The sequence below is a fragment of the Triticum aestivum genome, chromosome 4D (assembly GCF_018294505.1).
Source record: "Triticum aestivum cultivar Chinese Spring chromosome 4D, IWGSC CS RefSeq v2.1, whole genome shotgun sequence".
NCBI classification, from domain to species: Eukaryota; Viridiplantae; Streptophyta; class Magnoliopsida; order Poales; family Poaceae; genus Triticum; species Triticum aestivum.
Genome location: NC_057805.1, coordinates 446,337,669 through 446,365,286, shown reverse-complemented (window position 1 = coordinate 446,365,286; position 27,618 = coordinate 446,337,669). Strand labels below are relative to the sequence as shown.

The 27,618-nt window shown below is 46.1% G+C and overlaps 2 protein-coding genes across 3 annotated transcripts; one reads left to right on the top strand and one right to left on the bottom strand.

Annotated features, from left to right (window-relative positions):
* The first annotated feature begins 1,636 nt into the window (after positions 1 to 1,636).
* LOC123098494 (protein NETWORKED 1D) lies at positions 1,637 to 12,237 on the top strand. Of its 2 annotated transcripts, none has more exons than XM_044520493.1 (6): positions 1,637 to 1,881; positions 2,400 to 2,491; positions 2,653 to 2,989; positions 4,211 to 8,994; positions 9,145 to 10,632; positions 10,824 to 12,237. In XM_044520493.1, exons 3-6 carry the CDS (start codon positions 2,884 to 2,886, stop codon positions 11,943 to 11,945), a joined length of 7,500 nt encoding a protein of 2,499 aa, XP_044376428.1. In that variant the 5' UTR covers positions 1,637 to 1,881; positions 2,400 to 2,491; positions 2,653 to 2,883; the 3' UTR covers positions 11,946 to 12,237. The 2 variants fall into 2 exon arrangements, with proteins under 2 accessions (XP_044376428.1, XP_044376429.1); XM_044520494.1 differs by lacking the exon at positions 1,637 to 1,881 and adding an exon at positions 1,924 to 2,209.
* A 334-nt stretch (positions 12,238 to 12,571) lies between these two features.
* LOC123098495 (sulfate transporter 3.1) lies at positions 12,572 to 17,925 on the bottom strand. The gene is made up of 9 exons (XM_044520495.1): positions 17,454 to 17,925; positions 17,118 to 17,325; positions 16,642 to 16,813; positions 15,943 to 16,008; positions 14,183 to 14,296; positions 13,971 to 14,087; positions 13,182 to 13,872; positions 12,988 to 13,064; positions 12,572 to 12,896 (listed from the first exon to the last, which is right to left on the bottom strand). Exons 1-9 carry the CDS (start codon positions 17,797 to 17,799, stop codon positions 12,711 to 12,713), a joined length of 1,977 nt encoding a protein of 658 aa, XP_044376430.1. The 5' UTR covers positions 17,800 to 17,925; the 3' UTR covers positions 12,572 to 12,710.
* Between the last annotated feature and the right edge of the window lie 9,693 nt (positions 17,926 to 27,618).

The window sequence follows — 27,618 nt, the reverse complement described above, 5'->3', positions numbered from 1 at the left end:
ACGACGTCGTATATGTTTTGGGCATCTTCACGTGGGCCAGGCCGGAGATGTGCAAATGGACGGACTCCGGTGTTTTTCTAGATTCTTTTTTGAGACCAGCCACTACCCAACACAGGCCCATCTTCCCTCTCAAACAAAGAAGAGAGAAGGCCCATTCTGCTAAGGTCGGCAACCCTAGCGAAAATTTCCGTTCCCTCGAAAATGGTAACCAAAAAACGGCACCGGCGGCGGCGGCTGCTGGTGCTCGTGGGGAACGCCGACGGCGAGCGCCGACGGGCACGAGGGGAGCGGGCGGAGGCTCTCCCAGTCCGCAGCAGCAGAACAGAACAGAAGCCCATTGCGTCGGCGATCCTGCCTGGCGACGCACGCAATAATACTGCAGCAGCATCAGCGGCAAGCAGGTGGAGGACACGCAGCAGCAGATGCGTCGCGCCATGTGAGGCGAGGTGGCGAGGCGAGGGAGCCACGAGGCCGGCACGTGAGCGGGCGTAGGAGCTGTCTGAGTGTGACCGTCCGCTTCTTCGGTTCTTGATGAGTGATGATGGCCGCGCAGATCCGGGGACCCGCCGGATTGGTGGTAGCTGCTGAATTTTCCTCGCGCTCACATGGACATACGGAATCCCTCCGCAAATCGGTCGTATCGTACGTGGAATTCCATCGTACGTGCCCTGTTGGCTGTACGTAGATCGTAGCTCATGTCAAGTACTCCTATGTACTAGTGCTGCCACCTGCACCGCACCGGTGGTTGGTTGATGCCCGAGTTCATGGGCTGCCGGGTAATAATGTTCCTCTGCAGACTTGCTGCGAGAGCAATGGGGGAGACTGCTTGATCTGCACGGAGGATTTCTTTCTTTTCTTTTAATCTTTTCTACTACCAGCCAAGTTCACATCAGCAGTTTCTTAAAAAAAAAAGTTCACATCAGCAGCGCCAAAGGAAAAAGGAGATCGGACACACGCAGAGGGAGTGAGGAACAGATCACCGGATCACATGGAGATGCTAGATGAGCACCACGAGATCGATCATAGCATAGGGAAATGCCAAATGAGCATTTTTCTATGTGCCACTTTCGCGAGGGCAGGTGCGCGTGTCACATGGGCATGGGCATGGGGATCGTTCAGATCAACGGAACCTCATCATTTTGTTTTCCCTCGGGTCTCTCTCTCTCTCTCTCTCTCTCTCTCTCTCTCTCTCTCTGGATTAATCCAAGGTTAAGCCAGTCAAGCGTGCCTTCTGCAGCAGTAGAAACTAGAAAACATGTCTTGGGTTTCTCTAGAAGACGCAGCCAGGAAGCAGCAGTGGCAGACACAACACGTGAACTACAGAGGCCAGGCCAGAGTAAAGACACCGCGGTCAAACGGGTGGGTAAATGCAATATTGAACCCGCCCATCAACCCCGGCGACAGTTCCCTGCTGTCCTGGATAAACATTTCAACTTCTCTAATAACCCCGGATTTAATTGGCAATAGAGCATCACCGTCCGTCCGTTCACCCGATTTACAACTTTTCAGAAAGCACCGCCACCCGATTGGTTTTATCATTATTATTGCCTTCAAGGACCGCTTTCATTGCCACACTAACCACCGGTAAATCAATCACGCAGCTCAAATCACAACCCCAGGAAAAACGAAAAACTCCGCTATCCTGCCACAGTGTGTTTCCCCCGCTGCGCCGCGCGTGCTTGCGCTTGGCCTCGACCGGCCCTCTGCTTTTCCTTTGCGCTTTGCACAGCCTTCCCTCGGCATGTGCACACTTCAAGGGCACTGCTGCTGCTGGTGACTGGTGAGTGGCGTGCTGACCACAGGCAATGGGGGCGAGACCGTGAGGTGAGATGGGATCTTGATTCTTGCCTGCCTTGTCGCCACCAGCCAGGCTCCACTGCGGTACGCCACTGCGCTTCCCTCCCTCCCTCCCTCCCTCCCTCCTCCGCTCCAAGATTGGATCTTTACCAACAACCTGTGCTTCCCCGTCTTCTCCTCTTGATCTGTTCTCCGGTTCAGCCTTTTCCGGCGCATTCTGGTTGCCATCTGCCTCCCAGTGGTGTTCTGCTGCTTTCATTGGGTTAGTGGGATGGGGAAGAACAGTGGGTGGTGAATCGTGCGTGTGGTCTCTTGCCTCTGGTTGGGTGGGACACCACTGCTTGATTCGCTCTGGTATTGCTTGCGACGGGGGGACTCTGATGTAGCATTGGCCTCCCTCCAAGTTCTAGGGGTGTGTGAATGTTTATCTTCTTTTATTTATTTCCCTCTTCTGATTTTACCATGTTCAATAGCATTGGACCTCCTTTTCCAGTATCTTCATAGCTAATCATCCCTGCAGTTTCATTTTCTTCCATTTCTTGCAGTTTTGGTTTGTTTTCATCTCTTTACTGAACACTGTTTCTTTTCTGGGCGTAATGCAGTGGGATTGTTAACCTGTCTCTTTGTATCCTCCGAAACTGGTTCAAGACTTCGTCCATTCTGCTGCGTTTATCAGGAAATCTGTGGATGGGAGGTGAATATTTCTACTGACTATACCAATCTTGACCCCTAATTTTCAGCTTACATTGTGCTGTTTCCCATTCTGTGGATTCCATTCACGCAGTTTCTAAAAAAAGAGCAGAAATTGTAAATCCTAGTTTTAACTGCTGATCGATCTACACTTGTGCACTGTAGGTAAACTGCTTACAGATTGGGAGATTCTGTGTGCTCTTCGGGCTCCTCGCTCTTCGCTTTGCCCGGAAGCATGATATACTTCACGGCTGCTTGAATGCGTATTCTGAAGCAGTGGAGTCATCTTCTGTCGCCACGCATGATATCATACCGCAGGGTTGCTCAATCCTGAGCACCAAAGAAGTCGAGAAACATCGTGCCATCTGTGGTGGTTTACCTTGCTCCTCTCTCACAATGGCGACTTTAGTCCGTCATGACTCGAATAATACACGGTACTCATGGTTGTGGGTTAGCCATATCAGCCCTAAGAACTCCAAATGGCTTCAGGAGAATCTTACTGGTATGCATTTTTTCGCACGATTCGTTATTGTTTATGCTTTCTTGTTAATTTAGTGTGGAGTACATGCCTCAGTATCGAAAATTGTACATATGAGCGAACAAAGTTTTGTTGAGCTTTGCATCATGCTTTATAACCACTCAATTAAATATAAAATGCACATGCAATGCAAGCCATTTTTCTGTATATACGTTTTCTTGTCTGGCAGATAGTTCAAAACTTGCCTTTGCTGGATTCTGTGTTTGGTGTGTTGGAACATTCTGATCTCAATAATCCGTACGATCCAGCTTATATTGTTTGTAAATTTGCTAGTTGAATTCCTACTAACGTGTGTGCCACAAACAGATCCAATTTACATAACTTTTTCATGTAAATTTACAAAGCCTGCTAAGTGCCTTTGTTTCATGATCATTTAGTCTGTAAATTTTGCTCATGACCACTTTGGACCATCTTCTCAAGTTCTCAGCGCCAGACTGATATAATCTCATATCTGGCAATCGAAAGTTCATCAATGCGAAATAGGCATCTCTCTTTATTGAGGTAGAAAGGTGACAGCAAAAGACAGGGCTATCGCCTTATCGTAGATAACAAACTTTTGATCCTTCAACTTGAATTAATTTCTGAAGTCAACAAAGAGGCTGGGCTGACACTAACTTGAATTTTTGTTTGCGAATTGCAGTAGCACATTGTAATTCACAAACTAAATGATGTTGCTTGTAATGTGATTATGCAACACTACATAAACCTGCCATATCTATTTTTAATAATAGCATAAACACGTGAGTACGTGACTACTTCAGTTCACCTCATTGTCATGATTCTCTACATGCTTAATTTGCTATCTTATGATTTTTGAACTGAAATGCTATTGTATGATTAGGAACAGTATTACCAAAACCCCGTCTATAGAAGAAACAGTATTACCAAAATATTTATGTTACAATAGGCTTAATATTTTGTTTGGTTAGTTTTTTGGGAGTTCAGTATGTATGTGTATATAATAAGATATTTGTTTGGTTCCTTTGCATTTTCTTGTATTAAACATATTTTTTACTTCCTGGGAGTAATATTTTATTTCTGACCTACATTCATCTCTCGTCATTTTGTATTTACTTTGTTGATACATCATGTAGAATCTGATTACATTGTTGAAAGTAGAATTAACAAAAATAAACTAGTAATATTGAACGGCATGTGACTAATTGAATTTCTTTTTGTGAACAGACATGGATATGATGGTCAAGGCGATGATAAAACTTATCAATGAAGATGCTGATTCTTTTGCAAGGAGAGCAGAAATGTACTATAAAAAACGCCCTGAGCTCATGAAACATGTGGAAGAGTTTTACAGAGCATACCGTGCCTTAGCAGAAAGGTACGATCAAGCAACTGGTGCACTCCGGCAGGCCCATCGGACAATTTCAGAGGAGTTTCCAAATCAGATGCCATCAATGTCTGAGGACTCGCCCTCCTCAAGCCAAGAAGGGGAGCCACGTACACCAGAAATGATGACACCCTTGCGTGCACCTTTTGAACCTGATGATCTGCACAGGGATGCACTTGGTGTTTCACCACCGCTATTTACTGTCAAGAGGAATGGTACACACCCTGATGAAATAGGTTCTTTATCAAGTCGCAAAGGTCTCAAACAGTTCACTGATTTGTTTGAAAGCTGTGATAGTGCCCATCGTCTCAATTTCTCTGATGGGAAAGTAAGAAAAGGCCTCAGTTTTGAAAGCCCAGATGCTAAAGTGAAACAAGATGCAAGTGATGACATCATGAAGTTGCAAAATGAGATTTCCAAATTATTAGCAGAGAGCCAAAATCTAAAGCAACAAGTTTCATCTGAGTCTCAGCGGGCAAACAATGCTGAGAATGAATGCCAAAGCCTTAAGGACACCATCTCATGTTTGATTTCTGAGAAGGACAAAGCCCTTGTGCAGTACAGCGAATCCACCAAAAGATTGTCTGCTTTAGAGACTGAGCTCTCTAAGGCACACAACGAACTCAAGAAACTCTCTGATCATATGGACAGGGAAGTTCAGAATGTAAACAGTGCTGAGTCATGTAACAACACAATGCAATCCGAGCTTGAAACTCTGGGCCAGAAGATCATGATGCAGCAGCAAGAACTTGCACAAAATAGAAAAGATCTGGTGGATTCAAAGAGTGAATTCGAGAGTGAGATCCACTCCCTGAGGAGCACTGTCACACAAATAAATACTGAAAAAGATGTGGCTCTACTACAACATCAGCAGTGTATTGAGGAGGTTTCTGATCTGGAATCCAAGCTCTTGAAGTCACAATCAGAGCAGGAGAAGATTGAACTGAAGGTACAATTGCTGGTGCAAGAACTTGAACAGAAGAGAGAAGAGGCTGGTGCCATACATACTCGGCTGCAGGATGAACACTTCAATTACATGCAAAAGGAAGCAGCTCTTCTTTCAATGGAAGACCTGCATTCCCAGTCTCAGGAAGAGGTTAAAAGGCTGGCACAAGATCTTGAATACTCCAACAAGAAATTGAGTGACTTGGAAGCTCAACTTCTCTTTGCACAATCGGAAACAGAGAAGATTGCAAATAAAGCCCAGATACTGGAGCGGGAACTTGTATGCAAGACTGAAGAAGTTAGTATCCTTCAAAGTAGTTTGCACAAGGAAGGGCAGAAGTGCATGCTTGCTGAAACAACTCTTCTCAGAGTGGAGAACCTACATTTGCAGTCCCAGGAAGAAGCCAAGACACTAGCACAAAATCTCGAAACCTTAAGCGAGAAGCTTAGTGAGGCTGAAAATGATAGGTTGAATCTGCAGAACATTTCACAAGAACTCAAGAACACCATTTTGGAGATGGATTCTGAGAAAAACGCAATGCTAGTTCAACAGCAGCAGTCCTTGGAGAGACTTTCTTATTTAGAAGCACATATTTTCGATGTACAGTCAGATCTGGATAAAAATAAGGAGAAAGTCCATTTGCTGGAACAAGAACTGAAACACCACAAAGAAGTGGTGGATGGCCTTCACAATAATTTGGAGGAGGAAGGCCATAAACGGATGCATGCCGAAGCAGAACTTAGGGTGGTGGCAAACCTGCATTCTGAATCTCAGGAAGAAGTGGGTAAGCTTGTTATGGATCTTCAAAAGTTAAACGATGAGTTAAGTGAAGTGCAGGACAGCAATCTGATTGTGGAGGACTTATTGTGTGAACTTATGAACACCATCTCTGTTTTGAATACCGAGAAAGATGCAGCACTTCTTCAACTGCAGCTGTCCTTAGAAAGAGTAACCGATCTGAAGTCAGAAGTCTCGGAGACACAGTTGGAGGCAGAGAAAACTGAGGAGAAGTTGCAAGTACTGGAGCAAGAATTTGCTCAGAAGAATGTCATGGTCGATTTTCTGCAGTCAAGTCTGCAAGATGAGGGCAAGAAACGTGTGGAAGCTGAGACATTGCTCATGTCAAAAGAGAATCAATACTTCCAATCACAGGACGAAGTAAATAGATTGGCCCTGGAGAATGAGACACTGAACAGAAAGTTGAATGAGATGGAGAACCTGTCTTTCAAGCTTAAGAACACCATCTTGCTGCTGAATTCCGAGAAAGACGCAACTCTTCTTCAGCACAAGCAGTACATGGTAAAAATATCTGATCTGGAATCTAAGTTTTCAGTGGTGCAGGTTGAACTAGTGAATGCTGAACAAAAAGTGCAAATGCTTGATAAAGAACTTGAGCAGAAGAAAGAAGAGTTTGATAGCTTGCAGACTAGTCTGAAAGATGAAGCCCAAAAGAATGCTGAGGGTGAAACAGCTCTTCTCACGATAACTAATCTATATTCTAGTTCTCAGGTAGAAGTGAACAGGTTGGTCCTTGAGATTAATAAGCTGAACAGAAAGTTGGATGAAGTGGAAAACGTGTCTTCCGAGCTCAAGAACACCATCTTGCTGCTGAATACCGAAAAGGACACAGCTCTTCTTCAGCACAAGCAGTCCTTGGTGAGAGTATCTGATCTGGAATCTCAACTCTCTGAAATGCAGGCTGAAGTAGAGAATTCTGAACAAAAAGTGCAAATGCTTGATGATGAACTCGAGCAGAAGAAAGAAGAGGTCAATAGCTTGCAGACTAGTCTGAAAGATGAAGCCCGAAAGCATGCTGAGGGTGAAGCAGCTCTTCTCACAATGACTAATCTGTATTCTAATTCTCAGGAAGAAGTGAACAGGTTAGCCATTGAGATTAACAAGCTGAACAGGAAGTTGAATGAAGTGGAAAATGTGTCTTCGGAGCTCAAGAACACCATCTTGCTGCTGAATACTGAAAAGGACACAACTCTTCTTCAGCACAACCAGTCCTTGGTGAGAGTATCTGATCTGGAATCTAAACTCTCTCAAGTGCAGGCTGAACTAGAGAATGCTGAACAAAAAGGGCAAATGCTTGATAAAGAACTCAAGCAGAAGAGAGAAGAGGTGGATACCTTGCAGACTAGTCTGAAAAATGAAGCCCGAAAGAATGCCGAGGGTGAAGCAGCTCTTCTCACAATGACTAATCTATATTCTAATTCTCAGGAAGAAGTGAACAGGTTAGCCATTGAGATTAACAAGCTGAACAGAAAGTTGAATGAAGTGGAAAACGTGTCTTCGAAGCTCAAGAACACCATCTTGCTGCTGAATACCGAAAAGGACACAACTCTTCTTCAGCACAAGCAGTCCTTGGTGAGAGTATCTGATCTGGAATCTAAACTCTCTCAAGTGCAGACTGAACTAGAGAATACTGAACAAAAAGGGCAAGTGCTTGATAAAGAACTCAAGCAGAAGAGAGAAGAGGTGGATACCTTGCAGACTAGTTGGAAAAATGAAGCCCGAAAGAATGCCGAGGGTGAAGCAGCTCTTCTCACAATAACTAATCTATATTCTAATTCTCAGGAAGAAGTGAACAGGTTAGCCCTTGAGATTAACAAGCTGAACAGAAAGTTGAATGAAGTGGAAAACATATCTTCGGAGCTTAAGAACACCATTTTGCTGCTGAATACCGAAAAGGAAGCAGCTCTTCTTCAGCACAAGCAGTCCTTGGCGAGAGTATCTGATCTAGAATCTGAACTCTCTGAAGTGCAGGCTGAACTAGAGAATTCTGAACAAAAAGGGCAAATGCTTGATAAAGAACTCAAACAGAAGAGAGAAGAGGTGGATACCTTGCAGACTAAGCTGGAAGATGAAGCACATAAGCACATCGAAGTTGAAGCATCTCTTCTTATGATGACAAATATGCATTCTCAGTCTCAGGAAGAAGTCAGTGGGTTGGTTTTGAAGATCGAGAGGCTGAATGATAAATTGAATGAAATGGAGAGCAGTAAGTTGGACCTTGAGAGCATGATATCCAAGCATGCAGAGGACAACAGTATCCTTGGTGAACAAAATCTTTCTTCTGAATTAACTATCAGTGGCCTTCACGATGAACTGGACATGTTGAAGGAAATGAAAGTGAATCTAGAGAATGAAGTGGGGCTCCACATTGGTGACAAGGAGATACTTCAGAGTCAATTGACCCATCAGAAGAAAGAGACAGAAATTCTGGAGAAGCAGTACTGTTCACTGGAACATGAGATGGAAGCAGTAAACAGAAGTGCAGCAGCACTCCAGCAGTTACTCGAGGAAAAAACATGTGAGATGGAGAAGCTGTCAGACGAGTGTTTGATCTTGAAGAAATCATTTTCAAATGCAATTGTTGAAACTGAAGCCCTGAAGGAGATCATAAAAGAACTGGAAGCTTCACAAAGCTCTCTGAAATATGATGTTTGCTTGCATAGTTCTGAGAAGGATGCTCTGGCACGGGATCTACATATCCTCAATAAAAAATATGCTGATATTTCGGAGCAAAAGTCCATGTTGGAGATTTCATTCTCTAATGTGAATTCTGAGATAGGAGAACTGAGAATGAAGTTAAAAGATTCAGAAGAACTGTCCCGGTGTTATCTTGCCAATAACTCTGCTCTTCTTGCTGAAAAGGACAATATTCTGTTCCAGGTATTACTATAATTGTGCCTTCACTCTTAACTATCTGATTAAATATTCATCCGTCTTAAGTTCCCTTGTTAGTACAAATTATACTCTTCTTGTTCATAGTCTGCTTGAACAGTCCCGTTCCTATCTGATCCAAATCTTATTTCCTGTCAGCTGGAGAGCGCTACACTGGCTATGAAATCTCTGGAGGACGACCATGCTGATCTGGGAGGCAAGAACTCGTCCTTGTTAGCAGAGAAAGACCTCTTATATAGTCAACTTGAGAATCTACAAGATCAGGTGGAAATTAGAAATGAACAGCATGAAGCTTTGCTCAGGTTGCACCAAATACAGATAAATGACTTTGAAGCGACAGTTTCTTCCCTGCAAGAGAAAATCTGCCATATGGACGAGATGCTTGATCAAGAGCTGCAAGATTGTACAGATGCTTCTATCAGTGCATTGATCTTGAATAATAGTTTGGCTGATGTTAAAGACAAAAACTTTGCTCTCTTTGATGAATGCCAGAAGTTCATAAAGGCCGCTGATTCTGCAGAGGCAGTAATATCACGGCTCAAGGAGGAAGCCAAAAATGAAGAAGAGGAGAAGGAAGTATTGCTGAAACACAATAAGGAACTAAGGGAGGGAATCTCACAGCAAATAAAGATCCTCAATGTCTGCAAGGACTTAGGACGTCCTAGTGTGATTCATGATGAAATTATGCTTCAGACTTTGTCTCGTGAAACTTGCAACCATGTAAAGCATAAAGAGGAGAGTGAACATAGAAATGTCTTCATGGAAGCTGAGCTATCTGTTCTTGGAACAATTCTTACAGAAATAGTCATTGACTTCAGAGATCTGCACTTGCAGAAGTGTGAACTTGAGAAAGAAGTGGAGGCAGGTGCAGCAGAATTGCTTTTTGCGCGGAATGAAAATCACAAGCTTATTGAGCTGAATGAACAGATGTGCCAAAGGTTGCAGCAAGGTAGTGAGAAGGAGGAGACGTTGAACATTGAACTCAGCAATGGCATGGCACGGTTAATGCAGAAGGATGATGAGCTACACAAGGCAGATGAGAAGAACCAATTCTTGCAGGAGACAAACCAGGAATTGTGCAGAGTTCTCAGGGATCTTGAGGCTTCTGCTGAAGATGCAAAAGGTGAACTTGAGGAGAAAATCGCAGCGCTAACTGAACAAGGTGCTGTTAGGGATAATGATTATCTTCTTCTTTGCGAAGCTAACGTGGCGTTGCAAGGAGATATTGACACTCATAAGCAGAAGGAAGAGAGTTTGGTGTCTACACTTGAGATGGTGACAAAAGAGAATGAGCAACATGAAAGGGAAATTGTTTCACTCGTGAGTGATATGATAACTTGTTCGGTGAATGTCATGATCTATGAGGAACATCTACTTGAGCTGATGATGGAATGCGAGGCTCTTGAGATCAGAATGATCACTGAAAAGGGAATGCTAATGAAAGAAATCTCCTCAAGGGATGCTTATGTTGATGAGCTGCACAGAAGGATTGCCGTGATGGGAGCAGAAACTGCAGAACTGAAGGCAGAGATGAGCAGATATCTGCCACTTTTAGCATCTCTGTCGGATCAGATAAGCATGCTGGAGGGAGGCACCCATTTACTTTCAGATAAGGAAGGCAATTTGGTAAGCTGCCCCGTCCTATGAAACTGGAGCATTTTCCATTCTCCACGGATATGCAATATGCCGTGTTTATTATAAAAGTTCTCCATAGTGACACTAAAAGAGGAAATTTATTTTTCTCCTTGACAAATAGCATTATGTCATGTAAACTAGATAGTTCTACCTTTCACTTATAATATATTTGGCTTATGCAGGAGCTTGTACAAGATGACAGACGTGGTTCAGAGTTCCTAGACATACCATCAGGAGTTTTGGAGTTGGACAGCTTGATTGCAAGAGTTGAAGCACTCCGGGTTGTGATATTAGATGTCAAGGACCGCCAAGATAAGGAGTTTACTGAATTCGCTGCTAAATTGGAGTCGGCGAATCTGGAAATTCAAGATCTTAAATCAAGAAAAGGTTCATGCATTAGACACAAGGAACAATACATGGAGGATGATAGGCAAAAATATGACGCCGATAACTCCAAAGGGAAGCAAGCACAGATCATGAAAGATATCGAACTTGACCAGGTATCTACTTGCCCACCATATGGCTCCGGAGCTGCTGTCTACCCTCTTGGTGGTGATGCAAATGCAGAGCTTGATGATGAGATGCTCCAGCTGTGGGAGACTGCTGAGAAAGATTGCAAGAGTGGGACAGCCAAATCCTCATCATCTGAACATGACATACAAGAGGTGGAGGAGGTGAAGAGTCAGTACACTTCCTTTGAAATAGCAAGAGGAAGAGACCAAGGGATCAACAGACTCGAGATATCGACAGCAACCCTGGAACCTCAGCAATTATGGACCAAAAATGTCCTTGAGAAGCTCGCCACCGATGCTCAGGGGCTGCTAATCATCCAAGCAAGCATCGAGGAAGTGAAGCAGAAAATCGAGGGAACTTCCAAGGGCAAATCTCCCATGAGCTCAGAGTACAGCAGTATCAGGGCTCAGCTGCAGGAGATCGAGGGCTCTGTCTTGGAACAGATAGGTTTCAACAGCAGTTTGACGAAGAAGGCTGAGAATTATCCTGCATTTGAGGTGAATGCCGACCTAGAGGGCTATTCCAGCAGAAGGAAGATCTCCGAGCAGGTGCAGAAAGGGTCGGAGAAGGTCGCGAGGCTGGACCTCGAGCTCCAGAAGATACAGTACGTGCTGCTGAAGCTCGAGGAAGAGCACGAGTTCAAGAGGGTCAAGGTCTCGGAGAAGCGTTCGCGGCTGCTCTTGAGGGACTACGTGTACGCAAAGAAGGACAAGAATGACGCCGGGCAGAAGAAGAAGAGTAGGGTGCCCTTCTGCGGCTGCGTGCGCCCCAAAACAATGACGGAGCCTTAACCGTTTCGTTCTGTAGGCAGCCCAACAGGCTCATGTTCCTTCTGATTTGGAGCTGCAGCAAGTGATGTCTTTAGTGTCTCTTCTGTAATGAGTTGCATGATGATGTTAGCAAGGAGCTCATGCATTCAGAGTTTTGTCCTTGTTAAAAAAATGAGGCAATGTCCCCCTAGTTTTAACTAGTTAATCCTACTGATACTGTTACGAATCGAAGCATTTTGTGATTCCGTTGCCCTTCACTGTTTCTCTATGTCTGCAATGAAGATATATGAGAATGCTTCTTTCAGGGATATAATTCTCACTCCCTTTTTACTGTATTTAGATCTACTTTTATCTTCCATCTTGGAATTTGGTAGTCGATACTGGTACTCTGATCTATCGCCGACTTGGTTATTAGTAGTCTTATACTCTCAGTGCCTCATATGTCTGTTAACTTTTCTGTTCATATTTGTCTGTCCTCTGCAAGTGTATTTCTGATCTGTCTCCCAAATTTTGTTATTAGCAGTGATGGCATCCCATTACGTCATGCAACCATGCAAGAAGCAAGTTTGGGAAGGTTAGTCTCGTACTATATCATTTGTTCACATTACCGACTACTTATATTGCATTTGCACAAGCTTGGCTTTTGCTTCAACACCAACAAAAACGGTGATATTCATTTCATGTGGATTTCATCCACAATGTAGGAGTACAATAGCTCGAGATGTTTATCCTGATCTCGGCTCGCATTGCCTGTTAACAACTCAACTCAGGTCGGTACAGACCCAATCAGACCATGTTCTCGTGCGAGGCACCGTCGGCGACCATGCCCGGCTTGTGGGAGTGCAGCACGAAGTCGCACTCCGCCACGGCCTCGCCCACCGTCGGGAAGATCCACTCGTGGCCGATGAGCTCCAGCACCTTGGAGCTCTCCAGCTTCTTCATGATCTCGCTCCCTGGGTTCGCCAGCACGATCTGAAACCAAGGAGAAATCAGCCAAGGTTAATGACAGAGCATGCACATACTTTCTTCAGAAAGATGGCAATTTTTGCTGCTCTGTTCTTACCTGAATCCCCCTCCTGTCCAGCGTCTTCTTGAGCTCGTCCAGCATGCTCGTCCCGCTGGTGTCAATGCTACCAACAGCTGCGGAGAGAAACGAGAGTTTCAGATCCAGTGCCCGAGATGTTTGTGCAGTGTAATTGGATAGAGACCAAGTTTCAGACGGAGCAAAGTTCTTCAGACAAGTTGTTTGGAGCTTACCACCCATGTCGAGGACGACGTACTGCACGCCGGTCTCGCCCTTGGCGCTGGTCCGTTCGTCATCCTCGTCGATCCACCGGGTGAACCTCTCGCGAAGGTAGCCGGAGTTGGCGAAGTAGATGGGGGAGTCCACGCGCAGCACGAGCACGCCGGGCACCGTCCGCGCCGTCGTGTACTGGTCCATCCGGCGGTAGATGTTGGTGTCCGGCACGTTGCCCAGCACCGTCGTCCTCGGCCGCGCCACGAAGAGCAGCACCCGCAGCACCGAGATGGCCACGGCCACCACCAGCCCCATCTCGACGCTGCCGAAGACGACGCCGAGGTAGGCCCCCGCGCAGACGCAGAAGTCCACCTTGTCCACGTGCCAGAGGTGCACGGCGGCCGGGAAGTCGATGAGCCCCAGCATCGCCGACATGATGATCGCCGACAGCACCACCAGCGGCGTGTAGTGGAAGAGCGGCGTCAGGAAGAGGAGCGTCACCATCACCGCCAGCGACATGATCACGTTGGACATGGCCGTCTTGCACCCGGCGTTGTAGTTGACGGCGGACCGGGAGAAGGGCCCCGTGGTGAGGTAGCAGGAGGTGAAGGAGCCCAGGATGTTCATCGTCCCGATGGCGATCATCTCCTTGTTGCCGTCGATGTGGTAGTTCTTGAACATGGCGAAGCTCCGGCCGACGGCGATCCCTTCCTGCGCATGTGCATATACCCCAGCCGGCAGGTGTGAGATATTCAATCTTTCGCTGGTGTAATTTACTTGGGCGAAGCATATGATTTTGTTGGGCTTACGGCGAGGGCGATGACGCCGGTGATGAGGCCGGTCTTCAAGGCGAGCATCATGTACGGCGGCGTGAATTGGAGGTTTGTAACGGAGATTGGGTTCAGGCCTTTCTTCAGATTACCGATCTAGAGTGTTCCAAAACGGCGTCAGTCATTCAGTCAGTTACTCACTCGACATAGCGTGGAACGAATGTTGTGTTGAATGTATATGGGTTGCTCACTATTTGAACGCCATGGTTTTCGGCATGGGTGAAGTAGACCAGGAGGCTCCCGAGGATGACCGACGTCAATGGCGCGGCGGCGGATACCCAGAAGAACCTAGGCTGCCTCTTGCTCTGCCCAAATAAAGCATAAGATTAGTTCCATGAAACATTAATAATTTCTAGAGTACTACTCCGGTAACTTGAAGTGGTTTCAGAGCAGCAAGAAATGGTCTGTTAGGTAATCAGTTCTTGGTTCAACTTGGACCAAGAGCCTCAAAGTTCAGACCAAGAAGTAGTTCTAAAACAGTATTCATACATAAATATTCAGAGTCTTGTAGTATCAGAATTCAGAACAGAACTGGGCATATCATATGGCCGGGTGCGCTTCGAAACATGACGAAAACATTGGAATACTCAAGAACAAGTTTTTTTTATCGAGACATATAAAATTGGGTGGCTACACTACCACACGTGATATTCTCCCCAAGAACAAGCTACCTCAGGCATCTCATTTCAGATTAGTTAATTAATTATCGCACCATAATGCAGCGGTTAGTGGAGCTTGGCCTTTTGCAATAATTCCGCAGGTCGGCTCTTTCCCCCGCCCATGATATCTGGTCCGATGCATGCATTTCGCCATCGGCGTGACACCGATGCGAAAACAAGCTCTAGTCAGGACGCGGGTCAAGCGTTGTCCTGCTGCTGACAGAAAATGACACGATGCAATCGACGCCTGTCTGGCTCCAAATTATGCTTCTCCGTCACTACCAACACGTTGAAAAGACAAAAAGGTTTCTCCTTTTCAGACGCAAAAAGGAAGGAGCCCCCCAAAGTCACATATACTACTGTACTAGAGAGTGCAGAGATCAAATTGGATTTGTGTAAAGGCATGTTATTTTTGCATGGTGTTCTTCAGAGACAGACGAGGAGGAAGATGACAATGGAAGTATGGAACAAGATCAGATCGTCAGAGATGAGAGGCATGTGCTGCGTGCAGGTGCGAGCTATGTGTCCAAAGGCGCCCAATGGATGGATTCTCTTGTCCCGCCAATGAACTACTCACGAGCGGGCGTCCTCATGTGGAGTAGGCGCTACCCCGCCTACTACCTCATCTCCAGAAAGCTCACAGCACAAAATTGTCTTTCCTTCATCTCTCGAGCTCGAGCAGACCTGTGACTGATTGACTGACCGACTGACGCAGCTAAACACTGGGTCTAGGCACTAGCCAGCCATATGCATCCATGGACCATCCTTGCTATTCACTTCACCGGGCACAAATGGGATTAGCTTCTCATGCATGGCCATTATTTCCAAAACATCGTGTCACGATCGAGGCAGCGTCTGTGCTGTCACGATCCGAGTACAGAGTGCGGTACTACGTCATGGACGATTATAACATGCTACTGGTGGTACAGTAATGGAGTTAGAGATGCAAGAAAAGGCCCAATGATTGAGGACGATCCATGGATCCATTCCGTGGATGGATGGGTCGATTGATTCTCTTGTGGTCCTAGTTTATGCACCCCTTTCGGTGTTATTGGGCACGTCATTAGTTTCCCAGACCAGAGATTCTTGCGCCACTTACTAGTACTGCCACACTAGCTAGAGAGGCGAATCGGGATTTTGTCACGCGCAAGTTAAGCATGAGGTGTTTAACTTGCGGTTAAAAAAGAAAAGGCAATCGAAAGCATATGGTATAGTATTTTAAAAAGAAAAGGTGATCAAAAGATCTGGGAAGTAAAGTGAGAATATTAGTGTTACTGCTAGACTTGACTTACGAAGAAGCGGGTGACGAGGAGGAAGAAGAGGAAGCCGCAGCCGAGCACCACGCTCTCCCATCGCCACTGCAAATCAAGCCATCCAACCAACTGAACCCGTCAGTAACATACACGGACTATTAACAGTGGAGTAGCTAGCTAGTCACATGCAATGGTCGATCGGATGCATGTCATGCATGTCCCTCATATGTACGTATGTGACTGTGCCCAGCCAGCGAGCTGGACCAAGCTGCAGTGCAGAGAAGGACATAGGCATCGGCATGGCCGGCCGTAGGGGCAAGTGGAGCTCGCCGTCGTGTCATGTTCCTGTCCTTCACGGGCATGCCATGCACGTAATTAACCTTGCCGGTCTAGACATATATAGCCACCTAGTACTCTAGAGGATTGTGCCTCGGGAGCCCAGTCCCAAAGTGTCACGCGCATGCACCGGTGTCATCATACGGTCCGTCCGTTTTTCATGGCCTGACTGATAATAAGTTCTTGCCGACTATCTACGGACAGACATACGCACGGTGATGCAAAATTCTACTACTAGCCACTAGCTTGATCACAATATGCAAGAAAAAGCACTAAAAGGTGCATAGCTACTATGGGCTCTTGGAGTCCTAGGTACCTACCTACTATGTATGTATCGGTAACAAGATGCAAGTGTCAATTATCTTTAGCTACTAAGAGATGATGAGTGATTAGATACTGGACCTGGTGTGTTTGGGAGAAGACGGAGCGCATGACGGAGACGAGGTCGGTGGAGGTGGTGAAGTGCTCCAGCCCCAGCATGCCCTTGAGCTGCTGCAGGCACACCACCGTCGCCGCGCCGCCCATGAACCCCACGATCGCCGCGTGCGACAGGAAGTCCACGATGAAGCCCAGCCTGCACGTACACACACACATGCATCCATCCATCCCAGTAAGTACGTAGCAGTTACACCTAAACCTCCACACATATGTAGGCGTAGCAGTTACATACCTACAGCTAATTACTAATACTGGTTAGTCTAGAAGCTGATTAACTTTTGACAAGTTAGAAAGGTGCCACTGTGCTTTTGGTCCATTCTCACCAACTACGTATGTGGCTTAACCCACAAGAGAGAGCTTAGGTGTGATTTTCCTAATCGGAATCGATGGTTTGATTAGTTAATAGAGTGAGCACGAAGCTCATGCATGGTACGACGTGCCTGAGGATGCCGAGCGAGGCCTGGATGACGCCGGCGAAGAAGGTCGCCGTGAAGGCCAGGTGGAGGTAGAGCGCCGGGTTCTCCGTCGCCGACACCTCGGCGCCCAGCATGGAGGCGATGAGCAGCGACGCCACCGCCACCGTCCCCACCGCCAGGTCCTTGGAGCTCCCCATCATCGCGTACACCAGCGGCGGCACGAAGCTCGAGTCTGCAGCCGGTCACATAGTGATAGATACAGTGAGAGACTAGCTCACGCGCGTGCATGCACTGCAGAGCGCGGCCGGCATGGCAAATCGGCAATGGCAACATGTATATGGCCATGTGTGATGCGCTTACAGAGGCCGAGGATGGGCGGCAGGTTTGCGAGCTTGGCGTAGCTGATGCCCTGCGGGATGGCGAGGCTGGCAATGGTGATGCCGGCGATGAGGTCCGACTTGAAGGTGCCGAGCCTGTACGCCGGCGCCCACTCCAGGAACGGGAAGAAGTAGCGGAGCGCGGCCGCCGCGCGCCGGGCGAAGCCCCGCTCCCGCACCACCGCGCGGAACGGGTCGTCCGGGAAGAAGGTCTCCTTGAGGTTGGCCCGGAACGTGTCCAGGAACGGCCGCGCCTCCGGCACCGGCACCCTCGGCGCCGCCCTGCCCCCGCCGTCCACGCTCTTCCCGGCCGCCGCGCTGCCGCCCATGGCCGCCGGCTGCGCACGTGTGTGCTAGGCCGCTCGCTCGCTCGCTCGCTCTAACTGCGTGTGCGTGTGTGCTGTGTTTGGAAATGGATTTCACCACTTGCCTTGCGCTTGCTCTGGATGGTCTGCCCGTGCTGCGCTGGTGTATATATACAGCGGCCAGGGGTCGGATTAGGTGTCCGGTCCGACGCGGGCGTGATCCGGGCGGTGGGCTCGGTCGGGGTTAGCGTTCCGGGTAAACCTCGCCGTGCGGTGCGATGCGACGGGCGCACGCGCCGCTGGGGCCCCGCCTGACAGGGACCTACGTGCTTGCCTGACGTGGAGCGCGCGGTAGAGGAAGGAAGTGACGGGATCTGCAGGAAGCTTCAGTAGAGTATAGGGTTATTGTTGGCGTCTACTACGTGCGGGTGGGCGCGGCTGTCGTCTCGTCTCGTCGGCCGGCCGGCCGCCGATCCGCCGTGCGATCGGGCCGGTCGGCTCCGCGATCGATCGGCATCGGCGCGTACTGTGCACGGGGTTCGGCCGGGCTCGTTTGCTCGATCCGGCCGCTGACAAGCACGTACGTAAGCGCATGTGCAAAACGTGTACTGTTTTGCAATTTTTGTGTATGTGTATGTATGCTGCCTACGGCGCGATCGTACGTGCAGGTATCGTTTTGGTATTATAGCTTCCCTAGTTTCTGCATATCGAACGATCTGATCTGGAACGGTGGTTGGCTAAGCAGCATCTCTGCGTGTCAGCTGGTGACGTGTGTGCACATGCGGACGGACGGCGTGCCAACTGTGCGTGCCGAACCAAAACGAAAAACCAGAGAAGATTCCACTGAGACAAGATATGCGATGATCACATCGCAAATATGCTTCAAAAAATGGATGCAAAACGCCACAGAGCCAGCAATCCTGCACGTGTACGATCCTATCCTACGTGTACTGCCCACAGTTCCTGGTTATGGGGTAACGTTGCTTGTAGCTCGAAGTACTTGCTGGTTTTCTTTAATGAAAATCGGAGGGGGTGCAAAGCCCTCTCTTTTATTCAAAAAAAAAACGTGTACTGCCCACAGCAGGAAATGGGTGAAAGAATTGCAATGATTAAGTAGAAGTACCGTATCTCTCCCAGATGACCTGAGCAAAGTTACCGGCCGCCACGACGGTCGCCTGGGCAATGTGGTTGCTTGTTTAATGATTTATTAATCGATTACAGCCGACAGGCATCAACACGTGTGGTGTGCACCCCTCGTTTTCGTTTCGGTGGCTGCTAGTACCCCGTTAACCTCGTCGACTACTCCTGCGACGCCGGGTAAGCACGTACGCACGGCGCAGATTAGTAGCGTGAGAAACCGAATTGTATACGGATTTGGTCAGCACTGAGTCGGTGTTGAGCGTGGAGAAGCTATCTGGTGGCTGCAAGTGCTGCACTTGGAGTTTGCCTTCTTGAGTCTTGACCGACCTCTGAGACACCACACAATTAAAAACACCCCGCGTCCTAATCAAATCATTGACCTTCTCTGCGCGTGGGCCCAAACTAGATAGCATGGCGCGCAAATTTGTTTTTTTTTTCTTTCGAGAAATAACGAGTACACGGTGGATCAACATGTAAGCATACCTCGCGCCAAAACAAAACAAAATGTGCATGCATACCAAACTCAAATAATGTCTTCAGAGACCGGAAGCTTGGAGTCGTGGAACTTCAGAATTTTTTGAAACACTTGTAACCGGATACCTTGAGGGTAGAGCCTTTCCCCTTTTTTTTGTACTCAATGTTGTTGTGCTCTTCTCTTTGAGCAGTAACTCTGTAAACTTTTTTCTTAATTAATCAACGAGGCAAATCTTTTGCCTAGTTTAGGAAAAGAATTTTCGCAAAGTTGTTACGCGCAACCTGATTTTTGCACTCTCGCGATCAAATTTGCCGGATCACGACTTCCAAAAAAAATTCCTCCTTCATCCCCTTGGAGTTCGTCTCCCAGGGAGAGAGGGACCAAAATCTATGGTAAAAAAAAGAGGGAGGCGACACTTAGAAAACGAGTGAGGCCACTGGGCGTGTCCAAAAAGTGCACGAATTTAATAGGGCCGATTTTTTTTCTTCCTCAAAGCATTTGAGAGAGGTGTATCGAAGCACACCTCTTAAGATAGTGTTGTACTGTTTGTGGCCAAGCAATACCACTCAAATGATCCCATTTATTTCTTGGTTGGACTATCCAGCCGACTTATGTCTTCCTGAATTAGGATAGGCATATTAGGTCTTTCTTTCGTAACAAACTCAGTTCTTTCCTTGACCTTTTCTTTTCGTGCATGAACTTTCTTCAACTTTCTTGAAGTGATATAATTTAATTTTTTGCAACCACTACCTGGACTTCTCCTTTTAAGCAACTATGAGCGGAAAGAGAGATCTTCAAAAGACTACATTCATTTTCTTGCCTTCCAATCTATAATAGCAAAGTAAGAGTAAGGTATGGATAGCATATAATTTACGTAATAGGAAGCTTAAGTTCTTGATCCTAAGAAGATTGAAGACGCCGATTGTTAGAGTACTCTTCTAGCCAACATAATGAAACCATGCATGCATATTTCTTGTTTTTAGTTCGAATGGATTTTCCTCTTATTTTTGAATCCATTTGTGGCAACATTACAAGAATTTGATCCCCTAGCTTGCTAGATTGATAAGCGAGAGACGTAGTTGTGGGATTGGTAGCCAGGCTTGGAACATCTACGTGTAAAATTCACTATGAAAAAGAAGTAGTACTCACCTTAGTAGGCGTTCTGACAAAGAACAAGGAGGGCTTTTGTTATGAGAACAAGGAAGTGCATTAAGCCTTCACGTTGTAAATAAATAAGTATACCCATCCAAGCCGCATGAAGACGGTACCACCCGAAGACTTAAATCAATAATCATTGTTGTTGAGAGACAACCGACTGGATCCACTCTTGTGTTAGCATGAACACCCCTCCCCCCTCGCACGCACATCCTCAACTAGCCATGAACGTAGGTGCGGAAGTAAAATCTATCTTTATTTATACACCACTTAACTTACATACCCGGGCATGGCTTCTTTTTTTTTTGAACAATTGAATAACGGGTTTTCTGAAGGAAATATGCCCTAGAGGCAATAATAAAGTTATTATTTATTTTCTTATATCATGATAAATGTTTATTATTCATGCTAGAATTGTATTAACCGGAAACATAATACTTGTGTGAATACATAGACAAACAGAGTGTCACTAGTATGCCTCTACTTGACTAGCTCGTTGATCAAAGATGGTTATGTTTCCTAGCCATTGACATGAGTTGTCATTTGATTAACGGGATTTCCGTTAGCTTAGCACTCGATCGTTTAGTATGTTGCTATTGCTTTCTTCATGACTTATACATGTTCTTATGACTATGAGATTATGCAACTCCCGTTTACCGGAGGAACGCTTTGTGTGCGACCAAACGTCACAACGTAACTGGGTGATTATAAAGGTTCTCTACAGGTGTCTCCGAAGGTACTTGTTGGGTTGGCGTATTTCGAGATTAGGATTTGTCACTCCGATTGTCGGAGAGGTATCTCTGGGCCCTCTCGGTGATGCACATCACTTAAGCCTTGCAAGCATTGCAACTAATGAGTTTGTTGCGGGATGATGTATTACGGAACGAGTAAAGACACTTGCCGGTAACGAGATTGAACTAGGTATTGAGATACCGACGATCGAATCTCGGGCAAGTAACATACCGATGACAAAGGGAAAACTTATGTTGTTATGCGGTCTGACCGATAAAGATCTTCGTAGAATACGTGGGAGCCAATATGAGCATCCAGGTTCCGCTATTGGTTATTGACCGGAGACGTGTCTCGGTCATGTCTACATAGTTCTCGAACCCGTAGGGTCCGCACGCTTAAAGTTTCGATGACGGTTATATTATGAGTTTATATGTTTTGATGTACCGAAAGTTGTTCGGAGTCCCGGATGTGATCACGGACATGACGAGGAGTCTCGAGATGGTCGAGACATGAAGATTGATATATTGGAAGCCTATATTTGGATATCGGAAGTGTTCCGGGTGAAATCGGAATTTTACCGGAGTACCGGGAGGTTACCGGAACCCCCCGGGGGCTTAATGGGTCATAGTGGGCCATAGTGGAAGAGAGGAGAGGCGGCCAGGGCAGGGCCGCGCGCCCCTCCCCCCAGTCCGAATAGGACAAGGAGAGGGGGGCAGCGCCCCCCCTTTCCTTCCTCTCTCTCTCCTGGCGCGCCCCCTCCTGGCCGGCCGCACCTCCCTCCTTGCTCCTTTATATACGGGGGCAGGGTGGCACCCTAGAGACACAAGAATTGATCGTTTGATCTTTTAGCCGTGTGCGGTGCCCCCCTCCACCATAGTCCACCTCGATAATACTGTAGCGGTGCTTAGGCGAAGCCCTGCGTCGGTAGAACATCATCATCGTCACCACGCCGTCGTGCTGACGAAACTCTCCCTCAACACTCTGCTGGATCGAAGTTCGAGGGACGTCATCGGGCTGAACGTGTGCTGAACTCGGAGGTGCCATGCGTTCGGTACTTGATCGGTCGGATCGTGAAGACGTACGACTACATCAACCGCGTTGTGCTAACGCTTACTTTCGGTCTACGAGGGTACGTGGACAACACTCTCCCCTCTCGTTGCTATGCATCACCATGATCTTGCGTGTGCGTAGGATTTTTTTTTGAAATTACTACGTTCCCCAACAGTGGCATCCGAGCCTGGTTTTATGCATAGATGTCATATGCACGAGTAGAACACAAGTGAGTTGTGGGCAATATAAGTCATACTGCTTACCAGCATGTCATACTTTGGTTCGGCGGTATTGTTGGATGAAGCGGCCCGGACCGACATTACGCGTACGCTTACGCGAGACTGGTTTCACCGTTGCGAGCACTCGTTGCTTAAAGGTGACTGGCGGGTGTCTGTCTCTCTCACTTTAGTTGAACCGAGTGTGGCTACGCCCGGTCCTTGCGAAGGTTAAAACAGCACCAACTTGACAAAATATCGTTGTGGTTTTGATGCGTAGGTAAGAACGGTTCTTGCTAAGCCCAGTAGCAGCCACGTAAAACTTGCAACAACAAAGTAGAGGACGTCTAACTTGTTTTTGCAGGGCATGTTGTGATGTGATATGGTCAAGACATGATGCTAAATTTTATTGTATGAGATGATCATGTTTTGTAACCGAGTTATCGGCAACTGGCAGGAGCCATATGGTTGTCGCTTTATTGTATGCAATGCAATCGCCCTGTAATGCTTTACTTTATCACTAAGCGGTAGCGATAGTCGAAGAAACATAAGATTGGCGAGACGACAATGATGCTACGATGGAGATCAAGGTGTCGCGCCGGTGACGATGGTGATCATGACGGTGCTTCGGAGATGGAGATCACAAGCACAAGATGATGATGGCCATATCATATCACTTATATTGATTGCATGTGATGTTTATCTTTTATGCATCTTATCTTGCTTTAATTGACGGTAGCATTATAAGATGATCTCTCACTAAATTTCAAGATAAAAGTGTTCTCCCTGAGTATGCACCGTTGCCAAAGTTCGTCGTGCCCAGACACCACGTGATGATCGGGTGTGATAAGCTCTACGTCCATCTACAATGGGTGCAAGCCAGTTTTGCACACGCAAAATACTCAGGTTAAACTTGACGAGCCTAGCATATGCAGATATGGCCTCGGAACACTGAGACCGAAAGGTCGAGCGTGAATCATATAGTAGATATGATCAACATAGTGATGTTCACCATTGAAAACTACTCCATTTCACGTGATGATCGGTTATGGTTTAGTTGATTTGGATCACGTGATCGCTTAGATGATTAGAGGGATGTCTATCTAAGTGGGAGTTCTTAAGTAATATGATTAACTGAACTTAAATTTATCATGAACTTATTACCTGATAGTATTTTGCATGTCTATGTTGATTGTAGATAGATGGCCCGTGCTGTTGTTCCGTTGAATTTTAATGCGTTCCTTGAGAAAGCAAAGTTGAAAGATGATGGTAGCAATTACACGGACTGGGTCCGTAACTTGAGGATTATCCTCATTGCTGCGCAGAAGAATTACGTCCTGGAAGCACCGCTGGGTGCCAGACCTGCTGTAGGAGCAAAACCAGATGTTATGAACGTCTAGCAGAGCAAAGCTGATGACTACTCGATAGTTCAATGTGCCATGCTTTACGGCTTAGAACCGGGTCTTCGACGACGTTTTGAACGTCATGGAGCATATGAGATGTTCCAGGAGTTGAAGTTAATATTTCAAGCAAATGCCCGGACTGAGAGATATGAAGTCTCCAATAAGTTCTACAGCTGCAAGATGGAGGAGAATAGTTCTGTCAGTGAGCATATACTCAAAATGTCTGGGTATAACAATAACTTGATTCAACTCGGAGTTAATCTTCTGGATGATAGCGTCATTGACAGAATTCTTCAATCACTGCCACCAAGCTACAAGAGCTTCGTGGTGAACTATAACATGCAAGGGATGGATAAGACGATTCCCGAGCTCTTCGCAATGCTAAAGGCTGCGGAGGTAGAAATCAAAAAGGAGCATCAAGTGTTGATGGTCAATAAGACCACCAGTTTCAAGAAAAATGGCAAAGGGAAGAAGAAGGGGAACTTCAAGAAGAACAACAAACAATTTGCTGCTCAAGAGAAGAAACCCAAGTCTGGACCTAAGCCTGAGACTGAGTGCTTCTACTGCAAGCAGACTGGTCACTGGAAGCGGAACTGCCCCAAGTATTTGGCGGATAAGAAGGATGGCAAGGTGAACAAAGGTATATGTGATATACATGTTATTGATGTGTACCTTACTAGAGCTCGCAGTAGCACCTGGGTATTTGATACTGGTTCTGTTGCTAATATTTGCAACTCGAAGCAGGGACTACGGATTAAGCGAACACTAGCCAAGGACGAGGTGACGATGCGCGTGGAAAACGGTTCCAAAGTCGATGTGACCGTCGTCGGCACGCTACCTCTACATCTACCTTCGGGATTAGTATTAGACCTAAATAATTGTTATTTGGTGCCAGCGTTGAGCATGAACATTATATCTGGATCTTGTTTGATGCGAGACGGTTATTCATTTAAATCAGAGAATAATGGTTGTTCTATTTATATGAGTAATATCTTTTATGGTCATGCACCCTTGAAGAGTGGTCTATTTTTGATGAATCTCGATAGTAGTGATACACATATTCATAATGTTGAAGCCAAAAGATGCAGAGTTGATAATGATAGTGCAACTTATTTGTGGCACTGCCGTTTAGGTCATATCGGTGTAAAGCGCATGAAGAAACTCCATACTGATGGACTTTTGGAACCACTTGATTATGAATCACTTGGTACTTGCGAACCGTGCCTCATGGGCAAGATGACTAAAACGCCGTTCTCCGGAACTATGGAGAGAGCAACAGATTTGTTGAAAATCATACATACAGATGTATGTGGTCCGATGAATATTGAGGCTCGTGGCGGATATCGTTATTTTCTCACCTTCACAGATGATTTGAGCAGATATGGGTATCTACTTAATGAAACATAAGTATGAAACATTTGAAAAGTTCAAAGAATTTCAGAGTGAAGTTGAAAATCATCATAACAAGAAAATAAAGTTTCTACGATCAGATCGTGGAGGAGAATATTTGAGTTACGAGTTTGGTCTACATTTGAAACAATGCGGAATAGTTTCGCAACTCACGCCACCCGGAACACCACAATGTAATGGTGTGTCCAAACGTCGTAATCGTACTTTACTAGATATGGTGCGATCTATGATGTCTCTTACTGATTTACTGCTATCGTTTTGGGGTTATGCTTTAGAGACGGCTGCATTCACGTTAAATAGGGCACCATCGAAATCCATTGAGACGACGCCTTATGAACTGTGGTTTGGCAAGAAACCAAAGTTGTCGTTTCTTAAAGTTTGGGGCTGCCATGCTTATGTGAAAAAGCTTTAAACTGATAAACTCGAACCCAAATCGGAGAAATGTGTCTTCATAGGATACCCAAAGGAGACTGTTGGGTACACCTTCTATCACAGATCCGAAGGCAAGACATTCGTTGCTAAGAATGGATCTTTTCTAGAGAAGGAGTTTCTCTCAAAAGAAGTGAGTGGGAGGAAAGTAGAACTTGATGAGGTAACTGTACCTGCTCCCTTATTGGAAAATAGTTCATCACAGAAACCGGTTCCTGTGACGCCTACACCAATTAGTGAGGAAGTTAATGATGATGATCATGGAACTTCAGATCAAGTTGTTACGGAACCTCGTAGGTCAACCAGAGTAAGATTCGCACCAGAGTGGTACGTAATCCTGTTCTGGAGGTTATGTTACTAGACCATGACGAACCTACGAACTATGAAGAAGCGATGGTGAGCCCAGATTCCGCAAAATGGCTTGAGGCCATGAAATCTGAGATGGGATCCATGTATGAGAACAAAGTATGGACTTTGGTTGACTTGCCCGATGATCGGCAAGCAATTGATAATAAATGGATCTTCAAGAAGAAGACTGACGCTGACGGTAATGTCACTGTCTATAAAGCTCGACTTGTTGCAAAAGGTTTTCGACAAGTTCAAGGGATTGACTACGATGAGACCTTCTCACCCGTAGCGATGCTTAAGTCTGTCCGAATCATATTAGCAATTGCCGCATTTTATGATTATGAAATTTGGCAAATGGATGTCAAAACTGCATTCCTGAATGGATTTCTGGAAGAAGAGTTGTATATGATGCAACCGCAAAGTTTTGTCGATCCAAAGGGAGCTAAAAAAGTGTACAAGCTCCAGCGATCCATTTATGGACTGGTGCAAGCCTCTCAGAGTTGGAAAAAACGCTTTGATAGTGTGATCAAAGCATTTGGTTTTGTACAGACTTCTGGAGAAGCCTGTATTTACAAGAAAGTGAATGGGAGCTCTGTAGCATTTCTGATATTATATGTGGATGACATATTGCTGATTGGAAATGATATAAAATTTCTGGATAGCATAAAGGGATACTTGAATAAGAGTTTTTCAATGAAAGACCTCGGTGAAGCTGCGTATATATTGGGCATCAAGATCTATAGAGATAGATCAAGACGCTTAATTGGACTTTCACAAAGCACATACCTTGACAAAGTTTTGAAGAAGTTCAAAATGGATCAAGCAAAGAAAGGGTTCTTGCCTGTGTTACAAGGTGTGAAGTTGAGTAAGACTCAATGCCCGACCACTTCAGAAGATAGAGAGAAGATGAAAGATGTTCCCTATGCTTCAGCCATAGGCTCTATCATGTATGCAATCCTGATGTGTGCCTTGCTATAAGTCTAGCAGGGAGGTACCAAAGTAATCCAGGAGTGGATCACTGGACAGCGGTCAAGAACATCCTGAAATACCTGAAAAGGACTAAGGATATGTTTCTCGTTTATGAAGGTGACAAAGAGCTCATCGTAAATGGTTACGTCGATGCAAGCTTTGACACTGATCCGGACGATTCTAAATCGCAAACCGTATACGCGTTTACATTGAACGGTGGAGCTGTCAGTTGGTGCAGTTCTAAACAAAGCGTCGTGGCGGGATCTACGTGTGAAGCGGAGTACATAACTGCTTCGGAAGCAGCAAATGAAGGAGTCTGGATGAAGGAGTTCATATCCGATCTAGGTGTCATACCTAGTGCATCGGGTCCAATGAAAATCTTTTGTGACAATACTGGTGCAATTGCCTTGGCGAAGGAATCCAGATTTCACAAGAGAACCAAGCACATCAAGAGACGCTTCAATTCCATCCGGGATTTAGTACAGGTGGGAGACATAGAAATTTGCAAGATACATAC